The 20,562-nt window shown below is 44.7% G+C and overlaps 1 protein-coding gene across 5 annotated transcripts in view; it reads left to right on the forward strand.

Annotated features, from left to right (window-relative positions):
- The window catches only part of srgap3 (SLIT-ROBO Rho GTPase activating protein 3), a 301,106-nt gene that overhangs the window by 156,393 nt on the left and 124,151 nt on the right, over positions 1 to 20,562 (forward strand). For all 5 annotated transcript variants that reach the window (XM_072280674.1, XM_072280676.1, XM_072280675.1 and 2 more), the window contains exons 4-5: positions 11,809 to 11,871; positions 16,270 to 16,455. In XM_072280674.1, the coding sequence (XP_072136775.1) occupies positions 11,809 to 11,871; positions 16,270 to 16,455 (249 nt within the window). The remainder of the gene's footprint in view (positions 1 to 11,808; positions 11,872 to 16,269; positions 16,456 to 20,562) is intronic.

The raw sequence follows: 20,562 nt of genomic DNA on the forward strand, positions 1-20,562 counted from the left end.
CGCCTCAGCTGTGACCTGCAACCAATCAGGTTCCTGGCCTGCCTTTACACGCCTCAGCTGTGACCTGCAACCAATCAGGTTCCTGGCCTGCCTTTACACGCCTCAGCTGTGACCTGCAACCAATCAGGTTCCTGGCCTGCCTTTACTCGCCTCAGCTGTGGACTGTGGACTGTAGACTCACCTTAGGTTCACGTTCTTTGTATTATTTGTTTACACAATTTGTTCTTTTTGCACACATTGGATGTTTGTCAGTCTTGCTTGTGTGGGGGTTTATAGGTTCTATTGTATTTCTTTGTTTTGTGTCTGCTTGCAAGAAAATGAATCTCAAGATTGTATATTGGTATACTGATATTGATAATAAATTTACTTCGTACTTTGAACTGTGATATTTAAAGCAGAGGCTGATAGGTTTTTGATTAGTAAGGGTGTCAAAGGATATGGGGAGAAGGCAGGAAAATGGTTTGAGAGGGATAATAAATCAGCCATAATCGAATGGCAGAGCAAACTTGATGGGCTGAATGGTGTAATTCTGCTCCTATGTCTCATTGTATTTTCTGCCCAATAGGAGGGGGAGAACAGAAAATAACTACAGTGGATCAGTTGGACATTGTTATCTTTAAACCCACTCAAGGAGACCACTTCAATTTAAGCAATGGTGTAAAGAAACAAAGTAGAATTGGGTGGCTATTATTTTTCATATTTTCTTTGCATAGAAGGTTATTCGGCCCAATATGGCTGTGCTGGCTCTCAAAATATTACCAACAGTTGCAGTCCCCCACTGATTTCCCAACAACATGTCCATCAACTTCCCACTGACTCTCCTCCCACTCATCTCCATGAGAAGCTATTGATACTAACAAGTTGACCTATCAATTAACTCCCAGCACATCCGTAGGACATGGGATAGAACTGGAGCAACAGAGGAAACCCAGGCTGTCATAGAGAGAACCTGCAAACTCCACAAAGGCAGCATGCGAAGATAGGACTGAATTAGCATCTGGAGATGCTAAGATTCAAGATTTCAATATTTGTCACGTGTACACCAAAACATGCAGTGAAATTTATCTTTGTCCCTTCTGTGGCCTACAAATACATGCAGGCAATTTGATATTGTACGTTTGCTCAAAGTTGATATTAGCCCCCAAATATTGGTTGGAAAGTAATCCCTCTGTACTTAAGCATGGGGTTAAAGAACTTTGCTGAATGAAAAAAATCTGAAACTTCCAAGTGGCATTGGAGGAGATATGACTTGGTGTCCTCTTCTTGCCTGGGAGTTATCAGGACTGGCAACAGTGCATTGTTTAATCAGGATTAGCTGATGCCAGTTCTATTTGGTAATATGATACGGCAAAGATTTGTCTGTTGGTCAAAGGGTCCTCCCTCGCAGGAATCCATGTGAGTTGAGGAGAGCGGAATTCGGCAACACTCCAGATGGCCACTAACTGTCATCTTAATACACATGTTGTCCAGTAGTATTTTTAAGATGACAGTCAGCAGCCATGGCTCATCACTGTCATCTCCGTCCTGCGGTGATTAAATCAATTCAACCATCTCAGCCATACACAGATGAGTTAACACAGTACAGACCAGAGACGGGAGCCAGCTATTTTTGGTATGTAAGATTTGATATCAGAGTAGGGTCCTTTACAGAAGAAGCCATCATTTGATTAATGGATTTAGTAATCAACTTCAGAAAATTAGCGTTGCAACAGCATTAGGAGCTATTCCAGTTTCTATTCCCAGTGCATTAGACAGAATGTTGTGAAGTGTAAGCAACAGACATCAGAGGTCTGTGTACGTTTGATGCAGATGAGCCACTGTCTAACCTGGAGGTGGCTGGATGAGTCGGATACCATCCTTGTCGCCCACTGTTACGTGTGCATGGAGCAAGAATGAGTTAACATTTTTACTGAGTCACATTAGTAATGGTACATGCTGGGAAACTTACGGTTTGGGAGTAGCGAACTGAGCACGCCAGGACGAAAAACAAGCGCATTCAAAGCCCGCACAAAAAAAGAGGAAGCCCATTGATCCACCGTGCGATCAATTGGCCAGATGTGCACTTGCCACATTCTTGCAATTGAGCTGATATGGTTCACTGTGTATATCAACTGCTTTTTGTGTGGATACAGCAAGCAAAGTCTACTCTGATAACCAGTCAATGCCATTCAAGCAAGTTATCATAGACAGATTTGTTCTGCTACTGTTCAATCCAAAATAAGTAAAGGCATCCGTTAGTCTTGCGAGACCATGGATCTGCGCCTGGAAAGTCTTCACTCTCCAGGGTGCAGGCCTGGGCAAGGTTGTATGGAAGACCAGCAGTTGCCCATGCTGCAAGTCTCCCCTCTCCACGACACCAATGTTGTCCAAGGGAAGGGCATTAGGACCCATACAGCTTGGCACCAGTGTCGTCGCAGAGCAACGTGTGATTAAGTGCCTTGCTCAAGGACACAACACGTTCCCTCGGCTGGGGCTCGAACTCGCGACCTTCAGGTAGCTAGTCCAATGCCTTAACCACTTGGCCACGTGCCAAGTAACACACACAAAATGCTGGAGGAACTCAGCAGGTCAGGCAGCATCTACAGAAGGCAATAAACAGTTGATATTTTGGGCCAAGGCCCTTCATTAGGACTGGAAAGGAAGGGAACAGAAGCCCGAATAAGAAGGTGCTGGGGAGCAGTGAGGGGAAGGAGTACCAGCTGGCGGGTGATAGGTGAAACCAGCTGATGGGGAAGGTGAGTCGGGGGGGGGGGGAGGAGGATGAAATGAAATGTTGGAAGATGATTGGTGGAAAAGGTAAAGGACTGAAGGAGAAGATACCTGATAGGAGAGGAGAGTGGACCTTGGGAGACAACAAAGGAGGAGGGACACCTGAAGGAAGTGAATGGTAGGCGAGGAGAAGAGAAGGGGCAAGAGGGGAGCCAGAATGGATAATGGAAAAAGGGGGAAGGGGGAGGGAGGAAATATTACCCTGTTAGAGAAAATTGATGTTCTTGCCATGAGATTGGAGGCTACCCAGATGGAATAAGAGGTGTTGCTGCTCCAACCTGAGAACAGCCTCATCGTGGCAGTAGAGGAGACCATGGACCAACATGTCAGCGTGGGGATGGAAAGTAGAATTAAAATGGGTTGCCACTGGGAAAAGCTGCCTTTTGTGGTGGACAGAGGGAAGGTGCTCGACGAAGCAGTCCCCCAGCCTACGTCAGGTCTCACCAATGTAGATGAAACCATAAACTATGGTAGACAACCCTGACAGACTTGTTCGCCTCAGCCAGTTCTGAGTTACCAGTGCCTTTGTGTAGAACAGCAGAATTCCTCCCCACTGTCTAAGGAGTGGCAATCAATGACATAGACTACCTTGGAAGCAACATACAATTTAGAACTCCGTTTACCGTCGGGTATGAAGACTTTGTCACCAGAGGAAAGTACAGTGCTTCTTGTCTAGAATAGCAGGACTTTGGTGATCAGTGGGGAATGTCAGCATCAACTCACCGGATGCTCCTGCCAACCTCTCTGCATTCCTACACTTCTCATTTCTTCATGCCAGTAGCTCTTGAGGTTTTGGCGGTTTACTGTGACTCCTCAGATTCATGACCGTGATAATACAAGACTTCTGTTCCAAGAAACTGCCCATTTAGCCGCACACCCTTCCCAAATCGTGTGCATTTCTGGTCACCTACCTACAGGAAAGATTTCAATAAGATTGAAAGAGTACAGACAAAATTTACAAGGGTTTTGACAGGTCTGGAGAACCTCAGTTTTCGGCAAAGGTTCAATGGGTTAGGACTCTGTTCCCTGGAGTATAAAAGATTGAGGGGAGATTTAATAGAGATACACAAAATTATGAGGGGTGTAGACAGAGTAAATGCAAACAGACATTTTCCACTGAGGTCGGGTGAGACTGGAACTAGAGGTTATAGGTTTAGAGTGAAAGGTGAAATGTTTAAGGGGAACATGAGAGTATGGACTGAACTGCCAGCGGAAGTGGGAAGTGCGGGTTTGATTGCAACATGGATGGATGGGGTATGGAGGGGTATGGTCCAGGTGTGGGTCAATGGAGCTAGGCAGAAAAATGTTTCAGCATGGACTAGATGGGCTGAAGGGACAGTTTCAGTGCTGTACTGCTCGATAGCAAGGACTAAACTGAAGATAGTATTCCTGCCAAGATCGACCCGATGTTTATGAAGCTTAGCATGATTGTAAAATTCGTGAGTGAGTGTGTTGTAGGTTGGCTCCAGTGCAGTGTGCTTCATGCCCATATTGACTGGGAACACTCTTTGTGTGGACTCACACGGATGAGCATATAGCAGAGCCCATGTTAGAGAGCAGGTGAGAACATTTGCAGAGGAGGTAAGGAGAAGGTTGAAATGGCTCAGCCTGAGATTCACATTAATGGCTTGTTGCCGTGAAGTTTAACGAGTGCCATTTACTCATTCGATGTGCCAATTATGGCTCTCGTAAACCCATCTGATAGGCACGTTTACGATCTGCTGTCTGCAGATAAACTCTCAGAGAACTTTCAAAGAGCCCAGCAGAGAGCAGGACATTACAGCGTGATCAGACAGCTTGCTTGCAAACATTGCTTCGAGCTACAGATAGTGATGGAGCTTATTCTATCACGGTATTATGGTAATTCCTGTCCCTAAAGGTGTCTCATTACCATGCTGTGCTCTACTTGGGTTGGTAATGTACGCCCCAGGGTCACTACTGAATCTGTTGACTGATTCAAATGATCTTGCTGTTGTAAAGTGTTGTTCGTGTTAACAACTAGCACTACCTAAGGATGTGCTGGGGGAGGCCAATAAGTGTCGCCATACATTCTGGGGCCAGCACAGGGTGCCCACAACGCTCAGCAGAACAACATAAGCAGAGAAAGAATATGTGTGCTGGTGAAGAAACAACGGCAGAAATATCAGAGTCAGAATGTATCGATCAAACCCTGACACCGGGACACTGGGGATGAGTCCATGGTGTGTGTAAGAGATGTTTTTCCAAATCAATATGTTATGGGGTCAACCAAGGGAAGGCAACATTCAATCCAGTATAGTACAACAAAAACAGTCACACAGGAGGGTCAAAAGCCTCATGCCACCAGGTTCAGGAACAGCTACCATCTTGCAACCATTAGGTTCTCAAACTGATTTGCACAATCCTAACCCGACCTCAGTAATGGGTCACTACAGACCAGCTTTTGCACCACACTGAATGTGTCGCTATTTTGCATGAAGTTCTTGTTTTTGCGGTCTTTTTTACGTCTTTGCTCCCTGTCTTCTATAACTTATGTACTATTTCTAGTACATTACCTATGATGCAAGTTTTCCATTACCCCGCTACCTCACTGGTCTTGTGCACATGACAATGACCTTGACCATTGACATGACCATGAATTTGATAGTTAAGGGAGCTAATGGAAGAGTCCAAAAACGTAGCGGTCAGTGGGTTAATAGGTGATTGTAAATTGTCCTGTGATTAGGCTAGGGTTAAGTCGGGGGTTGTTGGTGGCGTGGCTCAAAGGGCCAGAATGGCCTGTTCCATGCTATATCTCAATAAATAAATACTGATCATTATATGATGGAATTTATATGAAGACTGAAAATGATTTAGTTCAATCTGAATCAGTCTTAATTTTAAACAAAAACTGTAGAAGTATGAGATACGATTCAGCTATGATAGACTGAGAAATTACATTGTAGGGTATGACTGTTAGCAAGCATTGGCTGATATTTAAGTCACAAACAAGAGAAAATCTGCAGATTCTGTAAATCCGAACAACGCAGACAAACTCACGAGTTCCTACAGCATTGTGTGTGTGCTGCTGGTATTTAAGTAATGGCTTCCAAGGAATATATAACTATTTAAGGCACAAAACCGCAAAGGGAAAATTAAAGGGTCTATCATATAAAAGGAAAAGACTTGTTAAGAGTCATAGAGGGGAATAGTGCAGAAACAGACCCTTCAGCCCATCAAATCCATGCCAACCATCAACCACCCATTTACACTAATTCTGAACAAACCCATTTTATCCTGCCCGCTTTCCAAGTTCTACCTCTCACCTGCACACAAGGGGTAATTCACAGTGGTTAGATTTACCAACCGACCTGCACATGCTTGGGGAAATCTATCTGGTCACAGAGAGACCGTGCGAATGCCACAAGTATTACTCGGGAGGTGAAGGTTGACCCCCAGCCTGTGGAGCTGTGAGACAGCAGCACTGCTGGCTGTGCCACTGTGTCATCTTGTGGTGCAGGCTTACCTTTGTCCAAAAAAACAGTGGACCTGAGGGCTGGAAACACTTCAGAATTAGGCAAAGGATGGACAAGCAATTGGTAAGGACAGGGAAAGCAGAAGATGAGAGATTAGGAAGAAACATGGGAAACAGACTGCAAGAGCTTCCATCAATAAATATCAAAGAAAATATTAACTGATGTGGGTCCCTGAGACAAGGGTAATTATACTGAGAAACCAAAAAATGGTAAAGAAATTAAATATTTTGTATCTTCACAAATGGAGACATCAAATCTTCCCAATGAATGACAACAGATCCATATTGAATGCAAAACTGAAAGAAATTATAATTAATAAAAACAATATTTTGAGCAAATTAGTGGGAGCAAAAGGCAATAAATCCTCAGAATCTGGTGAGCTGCGCCTAGGGTTTTGAAAGAGGTGAGTGGGCACACCGATTGTTTAGATATTCTACAGAGCGGAAGATAAGTAGGTTTACTGATGTCACGTGTACCGAGGTAGAGCGTTTGGCATGCCATCCATACAGATCTTTTCAGCTCATCAGTACCTGGAGTTAAGCGATAACAGAATGCAAAATGTGATGTCACAGTTAGAGAGAAAGCATGTTGCAGGTAGTTGAGGTGCACGGCCACAATGAGGTAAATTGTGAGGTCAAAAGTCCATCCTGTGATAAACGATGTCCACTCAATAGTCTATGGTAATACATGCTTTCAGGCTTTTGTATCTTCTGCCCAGTGGGTGGGGGCAGAATATCTGGGGGGAGGGATCTTTGACTATGTTGGTTGATTTACCAAGCCAACAAGAGGCATAGGCAGAGATAATAAATGTTATGTCCACTTCCTAAAAGGGAGGAAGGGATAAACTATAAACCAGTTAACTTGAAATATCTCAGTAGTTGGAAATACTAGAATCTGTTACTAGGAATATGGTAATAGGACACTTAGAAAATAATAACAGAACCGGCAGAGTTAGTATTGATGAGGAAAGTGGATCCATGTTTGACAAATCTGTTGGAAATTTTTTTTGAATTTATAACAGCAAAATTAATAAAAGGTGAACTTGGACTTTCAGAAGGCATTTGATAAGCTGCCACAAAAATAATTATTAAGCAAACATGGAGCATGAAATTGGGGATTACAAACTGTCCCTGGTTAATGAATGCCTGCCTATGGACTCCCCTACGTAACAGCAAGCTTTAAAGATATAAAGATTTGCTTTATTTGTCACAAGTACATCAAAACATACAGTTAAGTGTGTCGCTTGTATCAAATCAAATCAGCAACGACTGCACCGGGCAGCCAGCGTCTGGCACCAACGTAGCATGCCCACAACTCACTAACGCCCCCCCCCACAACCATATGTCTTTGGAATGTGGGAGGAAACCAGAGCACCTGGAGGAAACCCACATGGTCATGGGGAGAATGTACAAAATCCTCACAGACAGAGGCAGGAATTGAACCCGGATCAGTAATCGCTGGCATTGTAATAACATTGCACTAACCACTATACTATCATGCTGCTCCCCCATAATATCATTAAATTCAAAAATGTGATATACATACATATGTTTGTTCCTCAAACAGCAGAACTAGTTTTCGCGCGCTCTCTCTCTCTCTCTCTGCATGTCCAGAAGTTATTCTTTCTTTATCAGTGCGACGTGCTGTTGACACCATTCTTTAAAATCCCGTGGAGGTGGGTTACTGTTTCTTAGGTACTTTTCAACTTAAGGACAAAATTAACTGGTAGGTGACCGTAAAAGCAGAACATATTTGTAAGAAAAAATACTGGAATGCACTGAAGATTTGTTCATGGACAAGAAACAGAGTTCATAACTACTGGGTGAAGAGAGGATTGGTACTGGAGCCCCAACTGTTCCCAACCAGTATCATTGGGTTGATATTGATTGTTGATAGTTGAGGAATGGACTGATGATAGAATACTGGTGCCAGTGTGGCAGTGAAGAGGATGCAATATGGCTTCAGGTTATTAGAGATTGGTTATGTAAGTGCCAAAGATTACAGTTGAAGGGAATATCTGAGGTCATTCATATTGTAAAAGCAGTACATTTTCTAAATGGTGAGATGTTGAAAAATGGAGTTCAGAGGGACCTGAGTGTCCTTGCAAAGCCAAAGTCAATTCTCTTGTCACAGGCACAAGTGCATGTATGCACAGGTGCAACACAAACTTAGTTGCAGCAGCATCATAGGCACGTCCCTCATATGAGGCACACACGAAATGCAGGAGGAACTCAGCAGGACAGGCAGTATCTATGAAGAGGAATATACAGCCAATGTTTTGAGCCATGACCCTCCATCAGACTATACAAGAAGGGGGAAGTAGCCAGAACAAGAAGGGTGGGGGGCGGGGGAGGAAAGGAATAGAAGCTGGCAAGCAATAGATGAGTCAAGGGTAGGGGGAAGGTGGGTGGGTAGGGGGAGAGGAACGAAGGGTGAAGCTGGAGGTGATAGATGGAAAAGGTAAAAGGCTAAAGGAGAAGATGTCTGATAGGAGAGGAGGGTGGAGCATGGGGAAAGGGAAGGAGGAGGGAGGTGATGGGCAGGTGAGGAGAAGTTAAGGGGTAAGAGGAGAGCTGGAAAGGGAATGAAAAAAGAAAGGAAAGAGGTAGGGAGAAATTACTGGAAGTTCATACCATCAGGTTGAAGGCTACCCAGCTTCTCACGTCATCTGCCCTCTCCCACCCACCCACCCACCTTCCCCCTCCTTCCCCCTCACCTGGTTTCACCTATCACCTGCCAGCTTGTCCTCTTTCCCCTCCTCTCCACCTTCTTCCTCCTTCCTTTCCGGTCCTGATGAAGGGACTCGGTCTCATTGTGGCTGGTTTAAGATGGCATTACTGCGGACTAGTGACAACTTACTGATGGTTCTTAAAGCAAGAAATACAACTAAATACCGTATTAATAACACTTCTTCTGTAAAGATTTTGGGGTAAACGATCATTGCAATCACTGAAGAGGTGAGAGAAGGCAAAGCTGACTTGAGGGTCGAGGCGTGTGGCTGTGAACGAGGGAGGTTAAGATGTGTTCGAGGGGATGTGGTCAGAGTCAGGTTAAGGCATGCTTGAGACAGACCCCGCCTACCTAAACCAAGATCAAGGATGGACTGGTCTAAGCACTGGGCCAACTTGGAAAGTTGGGGGACGGGCCAAAACGTGGCTGCAGGCTCCAGGCCCAGAGTGTATCACTGCAACAGGGCCCAGGTCTTAGAGCGAGGAGTGACCCGATGTTTGGACGATTTAGACACCAGGCTGAATGGATTGAAGAGGCAAGGTGACAAGGTCCTGGGCCAGTTCTGCTCACTGCTCCACTCTTTGCTGCACTGAGGCTAAGGCTATGGGCCTGCTCGGGCGGCTCTGAGCTCTGTGTCTGTGGACTGACTTCTGTTCTGAATGCTGTTTGCTTGCATTTATTGTTTGCACAGTCTGTTTTTTTTATCTCTCTCTGCACATTGAGTGTTAGTCTTTTTTTAATGGGTTCTTTTGGGTTTCTTGTTTTGTGGCTGCCTGTAAGGAGACAAGTTGCAGGATTGTATAATGTATACATACTTTATTAATAAATGTACTTTGAACTTTGAAACATTGTCTGCTTACTCCTCTCTGTAGATGCTGCCTAACTCATTGAGTTCCTCCACCATTTTGTCTGTGTTCTCTGGATTTACAGCATCTGCAGGATACCTTGTGATTATGACATAGCTTCATATAAGCAGCTTTCACAAGAAAAACATAAATTAAACACAAAGAAAAAACATAGAACAAAATAAAAACAAGCAAAAACACAGAAAGATACCATTCACGTACAGTAAGAATTTAGGGGGCAAAGAGTGATTGGCCTTTATCGAGACAATATGGAACAAAGATGGGGACATGGGTGAGGCAACGACTGGGTTATTGTGTACGGGACTGCTCTGCCTATCTAGGAAGGATTTATTCCAGTGGATTGCAGTGAATGTTCCCTAGATTGATTTGTGTGACAGCAAATTTGCCTGGTGTGGAGAAATTAACCAGATGCTTTAGAAGGTGAGATGATCTCATTGAAGTGTACATTTCTACAGGCTTGACAGCGGAGGGCTGAAGTTCACATTTCCCCTGGTTGGGGTGTCCAGGACGAGGTTGAAAATACCTTACCCAGTGTTTAATCAATACAGAGTGTAATTGATGGAGCGGTGTAGATGGGAGATGTTATTCTGTGATGGAACTGACCTGAAATCAGTGGTCCTGTGATCACTACGACCAATGCCTGAGTTAGCTGTCACTAACAAGGTTTGCCATGCTAAGAAGCAGAAACTGAACAGCAGGGAGAACTGTCAGTCTGTCCTACTTCTCTTGGTGGATGATGTTCCACCTCAATATTGTGGGATACTGTAGCTGCAGGCATTTGTCCAGGAGGTCCTGCACTAGAACTAGAGGTCATAGGTTAAGGGTGAAAGCTGAAATGTTTAAGGGGAACATGAGGTGATGAGAGTGCAGAACGAGAGCTGCCAGCGGAAATGGTGGATGTGGTTTGGATTTGAACATTTAAGAGAAGTATGTGGACAGGAAGGGTATGGAGGCCGATGGTGCTGGTGCAGGTCAATAGGACTAGCAGAGTAACAGTTTGGCATGGACTGGATGAGTCGAATGTTCCATTTGTGGGCTGTAGTTCTCTATAACTCTACGGCCTTCTTCTGTAACTGCACTGTTAGTGATTGAGAGCCTGATTTGGACTACAATCTGTCTGTGTAGTTATTAGCCTGAATTGGCACCTCCAAGATTGAATTAGGTTGCAGGATAATCCGCTTGAATTTAATTATATGATTTTGAGTATGGTTGAAGCAAGGAGTAATCAAATAACAACTGGAAATAAACTACTTCATAGACCTAACATCCTTCCAGTCAAACACACGTACCCTTGCACTTTACTTCATGTCAAATAAGAAGGGAAATGTTGAGATGAATTGATGAGGAATGGAGAAATGAGTTTGCTGGCTCACAATCAGTGTATCCACACTCAGTGCCCTGGTGCAGGGGCACGAACGGGCGGAGAAAGCAAGAGGCTCAGGGTCCAGACAGGTGGAGTGTATGCCCAAAATAAGTCAAGAATTTTACAGAAGACATCTGTGGCATCTGTGGAATCGCGAGGGTGAGGACTTTTTAACTGAGGTGTAAAGGGTGGCAGTAATATTTAGAAGAATTTAAGGGAGCGATTTCAAGGATGATCATTATCTATAGAGCCTCTTGGGTTGAAGCTTTTTATTGAGGAGGTGGGTGATAATATCTGAAACTTTCTGGAACCTCACGACTGAGGGCTTTCCACAACTTCCATTTCTTTGAACCTCTGTTGCCACCCCCCCCGCCCCCCAAGATCATCAAAGTAGGTTAGAGATTAAGGCTTGTGAGAGCAGACTAACATCTCAAGTTGAGTTTGTCATCACAGACACAGGCACATGTGCTCGTCTGCTGAATGCGCCAATGTCTGCAGGTTAACGTCCTAGCCCACGGCATGTCCTGGCTGTGGTGTCACAGAGAGGGTTGTGTACAATTAACGCTGTATTTCTCATTCTTTGCAGAGCAAGGAGATTGGTCAACAAATGCATGAGGAGCTACTGAAGGTCACCAACGAGCTGTACACTGTGAGTATGGGCGTATGGCGATGTCTGCTCCAAGTTCAACAGTCCGGCGTCATTCTAAAATGTTAGCTGTCTTCTTGCTAGCCTCTGATGAACCTTTCCTCCTTGTCAAGACACTGTGGCCTGGTCACCAACACTGTAGAGTGTGGAAATCTCCACAATGGCCCATTCTTCTGCTTTCTGCCCATCCAGCAGCCTCTTCTCACACCCGCAATCAGAAGAAGGTTCAGGAACAGATATTACCCTTCCACCATCGGGCTCCTGAACCAATGTGGATAACTACACTCACATCAACTTTGAACTGATTCCACAACGTACAGGCTCATTTTCGAGGACTCAGTACCTCATGTTCTCAGTATTATTTATCAATCTATTATTACAATTTTTATTATTTGTTTTGTTTTGTATTTGCAGTTTGTCTTCTTTTGCACATTGGTTGTTTGTCAGCCCTTGTGTGTAGTTTTGTCATTGATTTTATTGTATTTCTTTGTTCTAATTTTTACGCCTGCAAGAAAATGAATCTCGGGGTAGAATATGGTGACATATACCTACTTTGATAATAAATTTACTTTGAACTGAACTCCTCTTCTGTGCCAGATCCCAAAATCCCTCAAAACCACAATCTTTTCAAAATGTCCCTGCCTCCATTTTAAATACATACTTCCATTTTCTCTGTGATAAAGAACTTCAGAGATTCATCATGCTCTTTGTGAAGAGAATTCTATACAGCTCAGTCTTAAATGACCATCCCCTTATCTCATTACTGTGTCCCTGTATCCGAGACTGTAAAACTCGAGGAAACACCTTCACCTCTACCCTGCCCATAAAATCAAAAGATATAGAAGCAGAATTAGGCCATTGGACAGACATTTGGACATTCAATCAGGGCTAATTTGTTTCAACTCCATTCTGCAGCTTTCTCCCCATTACCTTTAACCCCCCCCCATCAATCAAAAACCCATCAGTCTTTGCCTTAATTAATGCAACAACTTGGTCTCCACAGCTCAGTGTGGCAATGAATTCCACAGATCCACCACCCCCTGGCTAAAAAAATCCACCTCATCTCTGTTCTAAATGGATATCCCTTTATTCTGAGGCTGTGTCCGTGGATCCTAGATGCCCTTACATTCTCTCCATGTCCACCATGTCCAGTATTCGGTAGGGTTCAATGAGATCTCCCTAATGAAATGAATAATATATGGATCCAACCTATTTAAACTCTTTTGACAGAACAACAATCTTTTCTGAGGAATTGATCTCTCCTGGACTACCTCCAATATCCTTTCTTCGGTAACGGCACCAAAACAGTGTGCAATTGTAACCAATCCCCTCTACAATTGCTTTCCTCATTCTTCTCTCAATATTCCCAAACAGGAACTGCTGAGCATGGGGCATGCTGGGCCACAGTGACCTGGCCTTGCATCCCTTTATCGTCAGTTCCGTTATAATAATAGAATATAGAACTAATGTAAGGACAGTAAGGACGTCCAGCTCACAGTTCTGTACCAACTTTTCAACCTACTCTCATATCAATCTAACCTTTCCCTCCCACATAGTGCTCCATTTTTTTCATAGACCACAGCACAAAACTTGGAAGGTATCTAGACCTCTCAATCTCCTTTCCTGGATGATCAGGCCTGAATTTTTCAGCTGTGATTTCTCTCCTGTAAACCAGCGATAGACGCCATACCCTTAATGGCACTTTCATTGAGTGTTACAGGAGTGGCCTTGAAGGTGATCAGCAATGTATTGAACTGTAATGAAACTGTTATCATGATAAATTGAGGGAGCAGTGTCAAGGTTGGACTGCAGTCTCAGCCCAGAGTCGATTGAAAGGAATGTACTGAAATAAAATCCTTCTGGGCAACAAATTAATCAACAAGTCACTTCAAATAGAAGTGATGTCCCAGAGTTTCAGATGGAATGTTAATCTGACTGACGGCCCAGTCCACCTCTGTTGAGAACAGTGATTCAAAAAAAGGAAAATAAATGGCCGCATGGTGCCCTGTACATGACTGGAAAATTGGTTGTTTATCAGTAGAGTTACACAGCACAGTAAGAAGCCCTTCAGCCCAACTTCTCCATGCCAACCCAGTTGTTTACTTGAGCTAGTCCCTTTAACTGCATTTGACCTATATCCCTCTAAATCTTTCCTATTCATGCACCTGCCCAAATGCCTTTTACATTATGTAATGGCACCGACCTCTGTCACTTCTTCCAGTAGCTTGCTCCATGTACCCACCAATTTCTGTATGAGAAAACTGCCCCTTAAATCTTACCTCTTTTAGTTTAAACCTATTGTTTGCCCTGTAGTTTTAGAAGCCCCTACCCTGGAAAAAAGACTGTGACCATGAACCTTATCTACGCCCCTCATGATTTTAGAAGCCTCTATAAGATGACCCCTGAGTCTCCCAGACTCCAGGGAGAAAGAGCCCCCAGCCTGTCTAATGCTTCCTTATAAATGAAGCCTTCCTGTCCCGATAACATCCGCTGGTACATTCTCCCCTTCTGACGTTGAATGTTGAAGTTGTACCATAAGCTGACTGCACCATAATCTCTGAGGTTCCCTCTCTAAAGTTTATCACTTTGCTCTCCACCTTCAAGGATAGAATACAGTAGAAGTCCAGTGATGAGGTTTCTGGATTCATAATTTCAAGCACAAACACTGGAGATCCTGCAGATGCTGGAAATCCAAAACAACACACACAAAATGCTGGAGGAACACAACAGGTCAGGCAGCATCTATGGAGAGGAATATAGACAGACAACGTTTCAGACCAACACCCTTCATCAGGCCTAGAAAGGAAGGGGGAAAGAAGCCAGAACAAGAAGGAGGGGGAAGGAGAAGGAGGGGGGAGGAGAAGGAGGGGGGAGGAGAAGGAGGGGGTAGGGGAAGGAGTACGACCCGGCAGGTGATAGGTGAAATACTCACCCAGCTTTCCTCCTCACCTGGTTTCACCTACCACCTGCCAGCTTGTACTCATTCCCCCACCCCCACCCCACCTTCTTATTCTGGCTTTTTCCCCCTTCATTTCCTGTCCTGATGAAGGGTCTCAGCTCGAAGCGTTCGCTGTCTATATTCCTCTCCATGGATGCTGCCTGACCAGCTGAGTTCCTCCAACATTCTTTTGCATGTTGCTAGTAATCTTGAGATGTCAAATCTGTGCATTTAACAAAATAACTACAGAATCACACAGCTAGTCGTAGTGCTGATGACCATGAATACTGGATGGGGGTTTGGAGAGAGGAGATCTCCATCCATGCTGGCTCTGTTGTGTACGTAACCACAGACATTCCAATGTGGTTGCGTCTGAAATGGTGTAGCAAGCCACTGAGCTAAGGGGAAAGTAGGGATGGGCAATAAATGCTGGTGTTTCCTGTCACATCTAGAGCCTGAAGAATGAGGCAAAAGGAGACACAACACAGAGGTTACACCTTACATCCCCCAGCTCTGTGCCAACCGTCACCCTCCATTTACACCAATCCCACTCTCTCTACGTTCCACTGAAGTTAAGTTTCGTGTCTCCAGCAGCAGTAAGGTGAGGTACAGGTACAATGAAAAATTTGCTCACCTCAGCATCACAGGCACATAGGAACAGACAACACACAGAACAGAAATTATCCATAAACAAACAAGTTGTGCAAAACAAGTCATCAGTGCAAAATTGAAACACAATCCGAGAAACACACACAAAATGCTGGAGGAACTCTGCAGCTCAGGCAGCGTCTACACTGGGGAATGAACAGCCCCCATTTTGAGCATGGAAAGGAGGTGGGAAGAAGCCCGAATAAGAAGTTAGAAAAGAAGAGAAGGAGCACAAGCTGGTAGGTGATAGGTGAGGGGAAAGGTGGTGGTTGGGTGAAGGGGGTGAAGTGAGAAGCTGGGAGATGATGGATGGAAATGGTCAAGGGCTGAGGAAGAAGGAATCTGATAGGAGAGGAGAGTGGACCAATGGAGAAAGGGAAGGAGGGGCACGAGAGGGAGGCGATGGACAGGTGAGGAGAAGAGAAGGGGTGAGAGGGTAACCAGGATGGGGAATGGAAAGAGAGAGAAGGGAGGGAGGAGAAATTCCCAGAAGTTAGTTACACAACCAGAGATAAGTCCATGATAGTGCAAGAGGTAGTCTGTATTGATCTGTTGCTGAGGTAGGATTGGGATTGTACAATTCCCTCAGACTTTCCTACTCACCTACACATGAGTGGCAATTTATAGTGACCAATTTTAACCGACCGGCCTTCGTGTCTTTGAGATACGGAAGGAAACCAAGGCAGCCAGAGGAATTGTGTGCAGTCACTGGGAGAACACACAAGATGCACAGAAGGCACTGGGCACTGGTTAGTTATAGACTAGCTGGTTGTGGATAGGGGTGGTGCCATTAAACTGTCCTCTCACCCGTTCAGGTGATGAAAACCTACCACATGTACCACGCAGAAAGCATCAGCGCAGAGAGCAAGTTGAAGGAGGCCGAGAAGCAGGAGGAGAAGCAGTTCAGCAAATCGGGAGACATTAACGTGAACCTCCTGCGGCACGAGGACAGGCCGCAGCGGCGCAGCTCTGTGCGGAAAATCGAGAAGATGAAGGAGAAGGTAAGGCGGGAGCAGCGGCTTACACGTGCGCGTGCACGGTTTGCGCAGCAAGGATGGAAGTGACCCAGCACGCCACTTTCCCCTTCCAGAATGGCGGTGATGTACGCGGGTTGTATGCAATGCACTGAGTCACCGGAGAGTGAGCGGTATTTGTACCCGGGGCAGAAATTGGTCTTCATAGGAAACAATGCATCAATGACCAGTGGAAGCAGAGAGATGGCTCACTGCTTATTTTCATAATTACGGAGAATGGGTTACAAGAGACTATTAATTGTTCTGTGAGCTGAAAGCCTCCTTTCATAAGTAAACTGGAAATATCATGTATTAAATACACTCAGTGACCACTTAATGAAGTATCTCCTGTACCTGACAAAGTGGCCATGAAGTGTATGTTTGTGGTCTTCTGCTGCTGTAGCCCATCCATTGCAAGGTTCGACGTGTTGTGTGTTCAGAGATGCTCTTCTACGCATCATTCCTTTAATGCATGGTTATTTGCCTTTCAGTGTGCCTGAACCAGTCTGGCCATTCTCCTTTGACCTCACTCAGTAATTAACAAGGCATTTTCGCCCACAGAACTGCCACTCACTTGATGTTTTTCTTTCTTGCACCATTCTTTATAGCCGCTAAAGACTGTTGTGCGTTAAAAATCCCAGGAGATCAGCAATTTATGAGATAGTCAAACCACCCCATCTGGCACCAACAATCATCCCATGGTTGAAGTCACTTAGATCACATTTCTTCCCCATTCTGATGTTTGGTCTGAACAACAACTAAACCTCTTGGCCATGTCTGTATGCTTTTATGTGTCAAGTGGCTGCCACATGACTGGCTGAGAAGATACTTGCATTAACGAGCTGGTATATAGGTGTACCTAATAGAGTAGTCTCTGAGTGCAGATGAATATTAACACTCTTATTTATTAATATAAAGGTTTTACTGATAAATATTGTATAAAATATATTTATTGCCCTTCCCTACATGACCACGAGAAGCAGTGAGCTACCATTTCTGTCCTTTTGGTGAAGGTTCTCCCCCTGTACTGTAAAGGAGGGAGTTCCAGGATGTGGATCCAGTGACAAAGGAGGAGCAAGTCAGGATGGTGTGTGATTTAGAGGGCAACGGGCCAGTGGTGGTGTTTCCATGTCCTTGTCATTTCTTACATAGCGGTCGTGAATGTACTTGGTAGACAATATACTGTACATGGTAGCCAGTGTGTGCTACTCATGGAGGGATTGAATATTTAGGCTGGTGGATGGGTACCAGTTTGTGGACCACTTTGTCGTGGATGATGTGAAGCTTCATATCAGATGTACAAGATGATAAGAGGCATAGGTCAAGTGAGAGACCTTTTCCCGGAGCAGAAATGGTTAATGTTAAGGTGATTGGAGGAAAGGATAGAGGGGATGTAGAGGTAAATATTTCACACAGAGAGCATGGGTGCAAGAAATGCCCTGCCAGGGGTGTTGGTAGAGGCAGATAAATTAGGAGCATTTAAGAAACTCTCAGATAGGCACATGGATGATAGAAAGGTGGGGAGCTATGTAGGAGTGAAGGGTAATATTGATCTTAGAATAGGTGACGTAACAGCACATCATTGTGGGCCGAAGGGCCTGTAATATGTTGTAGTGTTCTGTGTTCTATGTTCCTGGAAGCTGTTGGGGAGCTGCATTCACCCTGGCAAAGGGAGGGTATCGCTTCACATTCCTGACTTGTGCATTGTAGATGGTTTAAAAGCTTTGAGATCTCAGGAAGGTGAGTTACTCAGCACAGGATACACAGTCTATGACCTTCTCTTGTTCAGAAGTATTTCTGTGGCTGTTGAAGTTGGAGTTCTGGTGGTCTCATCATTGGTGACCCACAGGGTGCAGATGGTGCAGATGGTGCAGACTAAGTGGTACGAGGACCACTGAATGTTAGGAATGGGTGTTAGATTTTCTACTATTGGAGGCAGTCTTTATCAGTGAGCGACCAGAGAGGAAAGCTGCAATCATCAGATAGATCTAGCTGCTCTTTCGGAAACCCATCTGGCAGACAAAGGGCAGCTGAGGGAGGAGAAGGGTGATTACACCTTCTTCTGGGACGGGAAGGCAGCTGACAAGCCCGGGTTTGCAATAAAGAACCAGCTTGTCAATCAACTCTCTGAACTTCCTGTGGGGATCAGTGAATGTCTCATGGTAATCTGTTTGCTGTTTGCCAACAATTAGATGGCAACCGTCAAGAGTGCTTATGTACCAGCTCTGTATTCAAATGAGTATGAAAAAGAGTCCTCTATGCTTGCAATAGACACAACATTGTCAAATACCTCCAAAGAGGATAAGGTCATTCTCTTAGCGGATTTCATTGCCAGGGTAAACTGGGACTTCCAGCTTTGGAAGGGAAGGTATTGGCAACATCAACTCAAATGGAGTGCTACTTCTCACCACGTGTGCTGAGCGAAATCTTACCCTCACAAACACTATCTTCCACCAGAAAAAAAAACAAGGCATCTAGACAGCACCTCTGATCTAAACAGTGTCATCTCATTGTCTATGTCATTGTCCAAGCTAGGGACTACAGTGATGTGAATATCACAAGGGCCATGATTGGCACAGATGACTGCTGAACAGATCGTCACCTGATATGCTCCACCATCTCCATCAGAGTCACAAAAAAGAAGAGGGTTCATAAGAAGTAGATCAAGCCAAGACCAAAACTTGAGAGTCTGCTTGACACTGCCACCCACCAGCATCTTCAGGTCTCGTTTAGGGAAAAACTCCAGTGGGAATATCTGGAGGATATCAAAGAACAATGGGGTTTGCTAAAGTCCATCATCCTCAATACCTGCGAATATATATGTGGGTAAAAGTTCAGAAAATATTTGGATTGGTTAGATGATAATAATACAGAAACAGAACGACTTATCTCCAAGAAAAGGAAAGCCTTTTGTGCCTGGCAGAATGATGTCGGCAGCAAGGCCGAAAGAGAAACTTACTCCAGAGCCAAGGCAAATATCCAATGCAGGGTGAGGGAGCTAAAGAAATCTTGGTGGACTGAGAAAGCACTGGAAATCTAGAAACTGGTAGGTTCTGGTGATACAAGAGGCTTCTTCAGTGCCACCAAAGCAGTCTATGGTCCAAGTAACTGTGGATTAAACCGCCTGTGCTTGAAGGACGGGAGGAACTTACTAAAGGATCAGACAATATCAGCAATCAATAGAGAGAGGACTTTCAAGAAGTTCTTAAGCACAACGGCACTGCTGAACCAGAAGTTACTAACCAATACTCCAGAAACCTGTGAGGGAAGAAATGGGGGAGGCTCCCAGTAGGAAGGAGGTCCATGATGCCATCAGGAGCCTGAAAAGCAACAAAGTCACTGGTTCTGATGTGATCCCAGCAGAGATCCTCAAGGAATATGAACCAGCACTCCTGTGCCCTGTACACACCTTGCTCCTGAAGGTCTGGAAAAAGGAACAGCTGCCCTCAGAGCTCAGGGATGCTCTAACAGAGACCATATTCAAGAAGGGAGACAAGGCAGATTGTAGCAATTACAGAGGCATCTCCCTCTTGTCCACAACAGGCAAAGTGCTTGCACGTATCCTTGTCAACTGACTCCTTCTGCCACCTGAAGAAGTACTCCATGAATCACAGTGCGGTTGCTGCCCATCTAGAGGTACCGCAGGCATGATCTTCACAGCACGCCAATTACAGGAAAAATGCCATGAACAAAGACAATCCCTGTACTTGGCTTTCATACAGTAGATCGGAAAAAGGCAGTCTCATTCTCCTGCCCCCATTCTCCTGCCTTCTCCCTATAACTTCGTAACACCATTCATAATTAAGAGCCTATCAGCTTCTGCTTTAACTATACCCAATGATTTGGCCTCCACAGCCATCCGTGGCAACAAATTCCACAGATTCACCATCCTGTGTTTAAAGAAATTCCTCCTTAGCTCTGTTCGAAAGGGATGTCCTTGTATTTTGAGGATGTGACCGCTGTTCCTAGACTCCCCTTCTACTGGAAATGTTCTCTCCACATCCACTCTATCTAGACCTTTCAATATTCAATAGGTTTCAATGAGATTCCCTCCACCCCCCAGTTCTTCTGAACTCTAATGACTATGGGCTCAAG

This window comes from Mobula birostris, chromosome 16 (assembly GCF_030028105.1).
Source record: "Mobula birostris isolate sMobBir1 chromosome 16, sMobBir1.hap1, whole genome shotgun sequence".
In the NCBI taxonomy this organism is placed as follows: Eukaryota; Metazoa; Chordata; class Chondrichthyes; order Myliobatiformes; family Myliobatidae; genus Mobula; species Mobula birostris.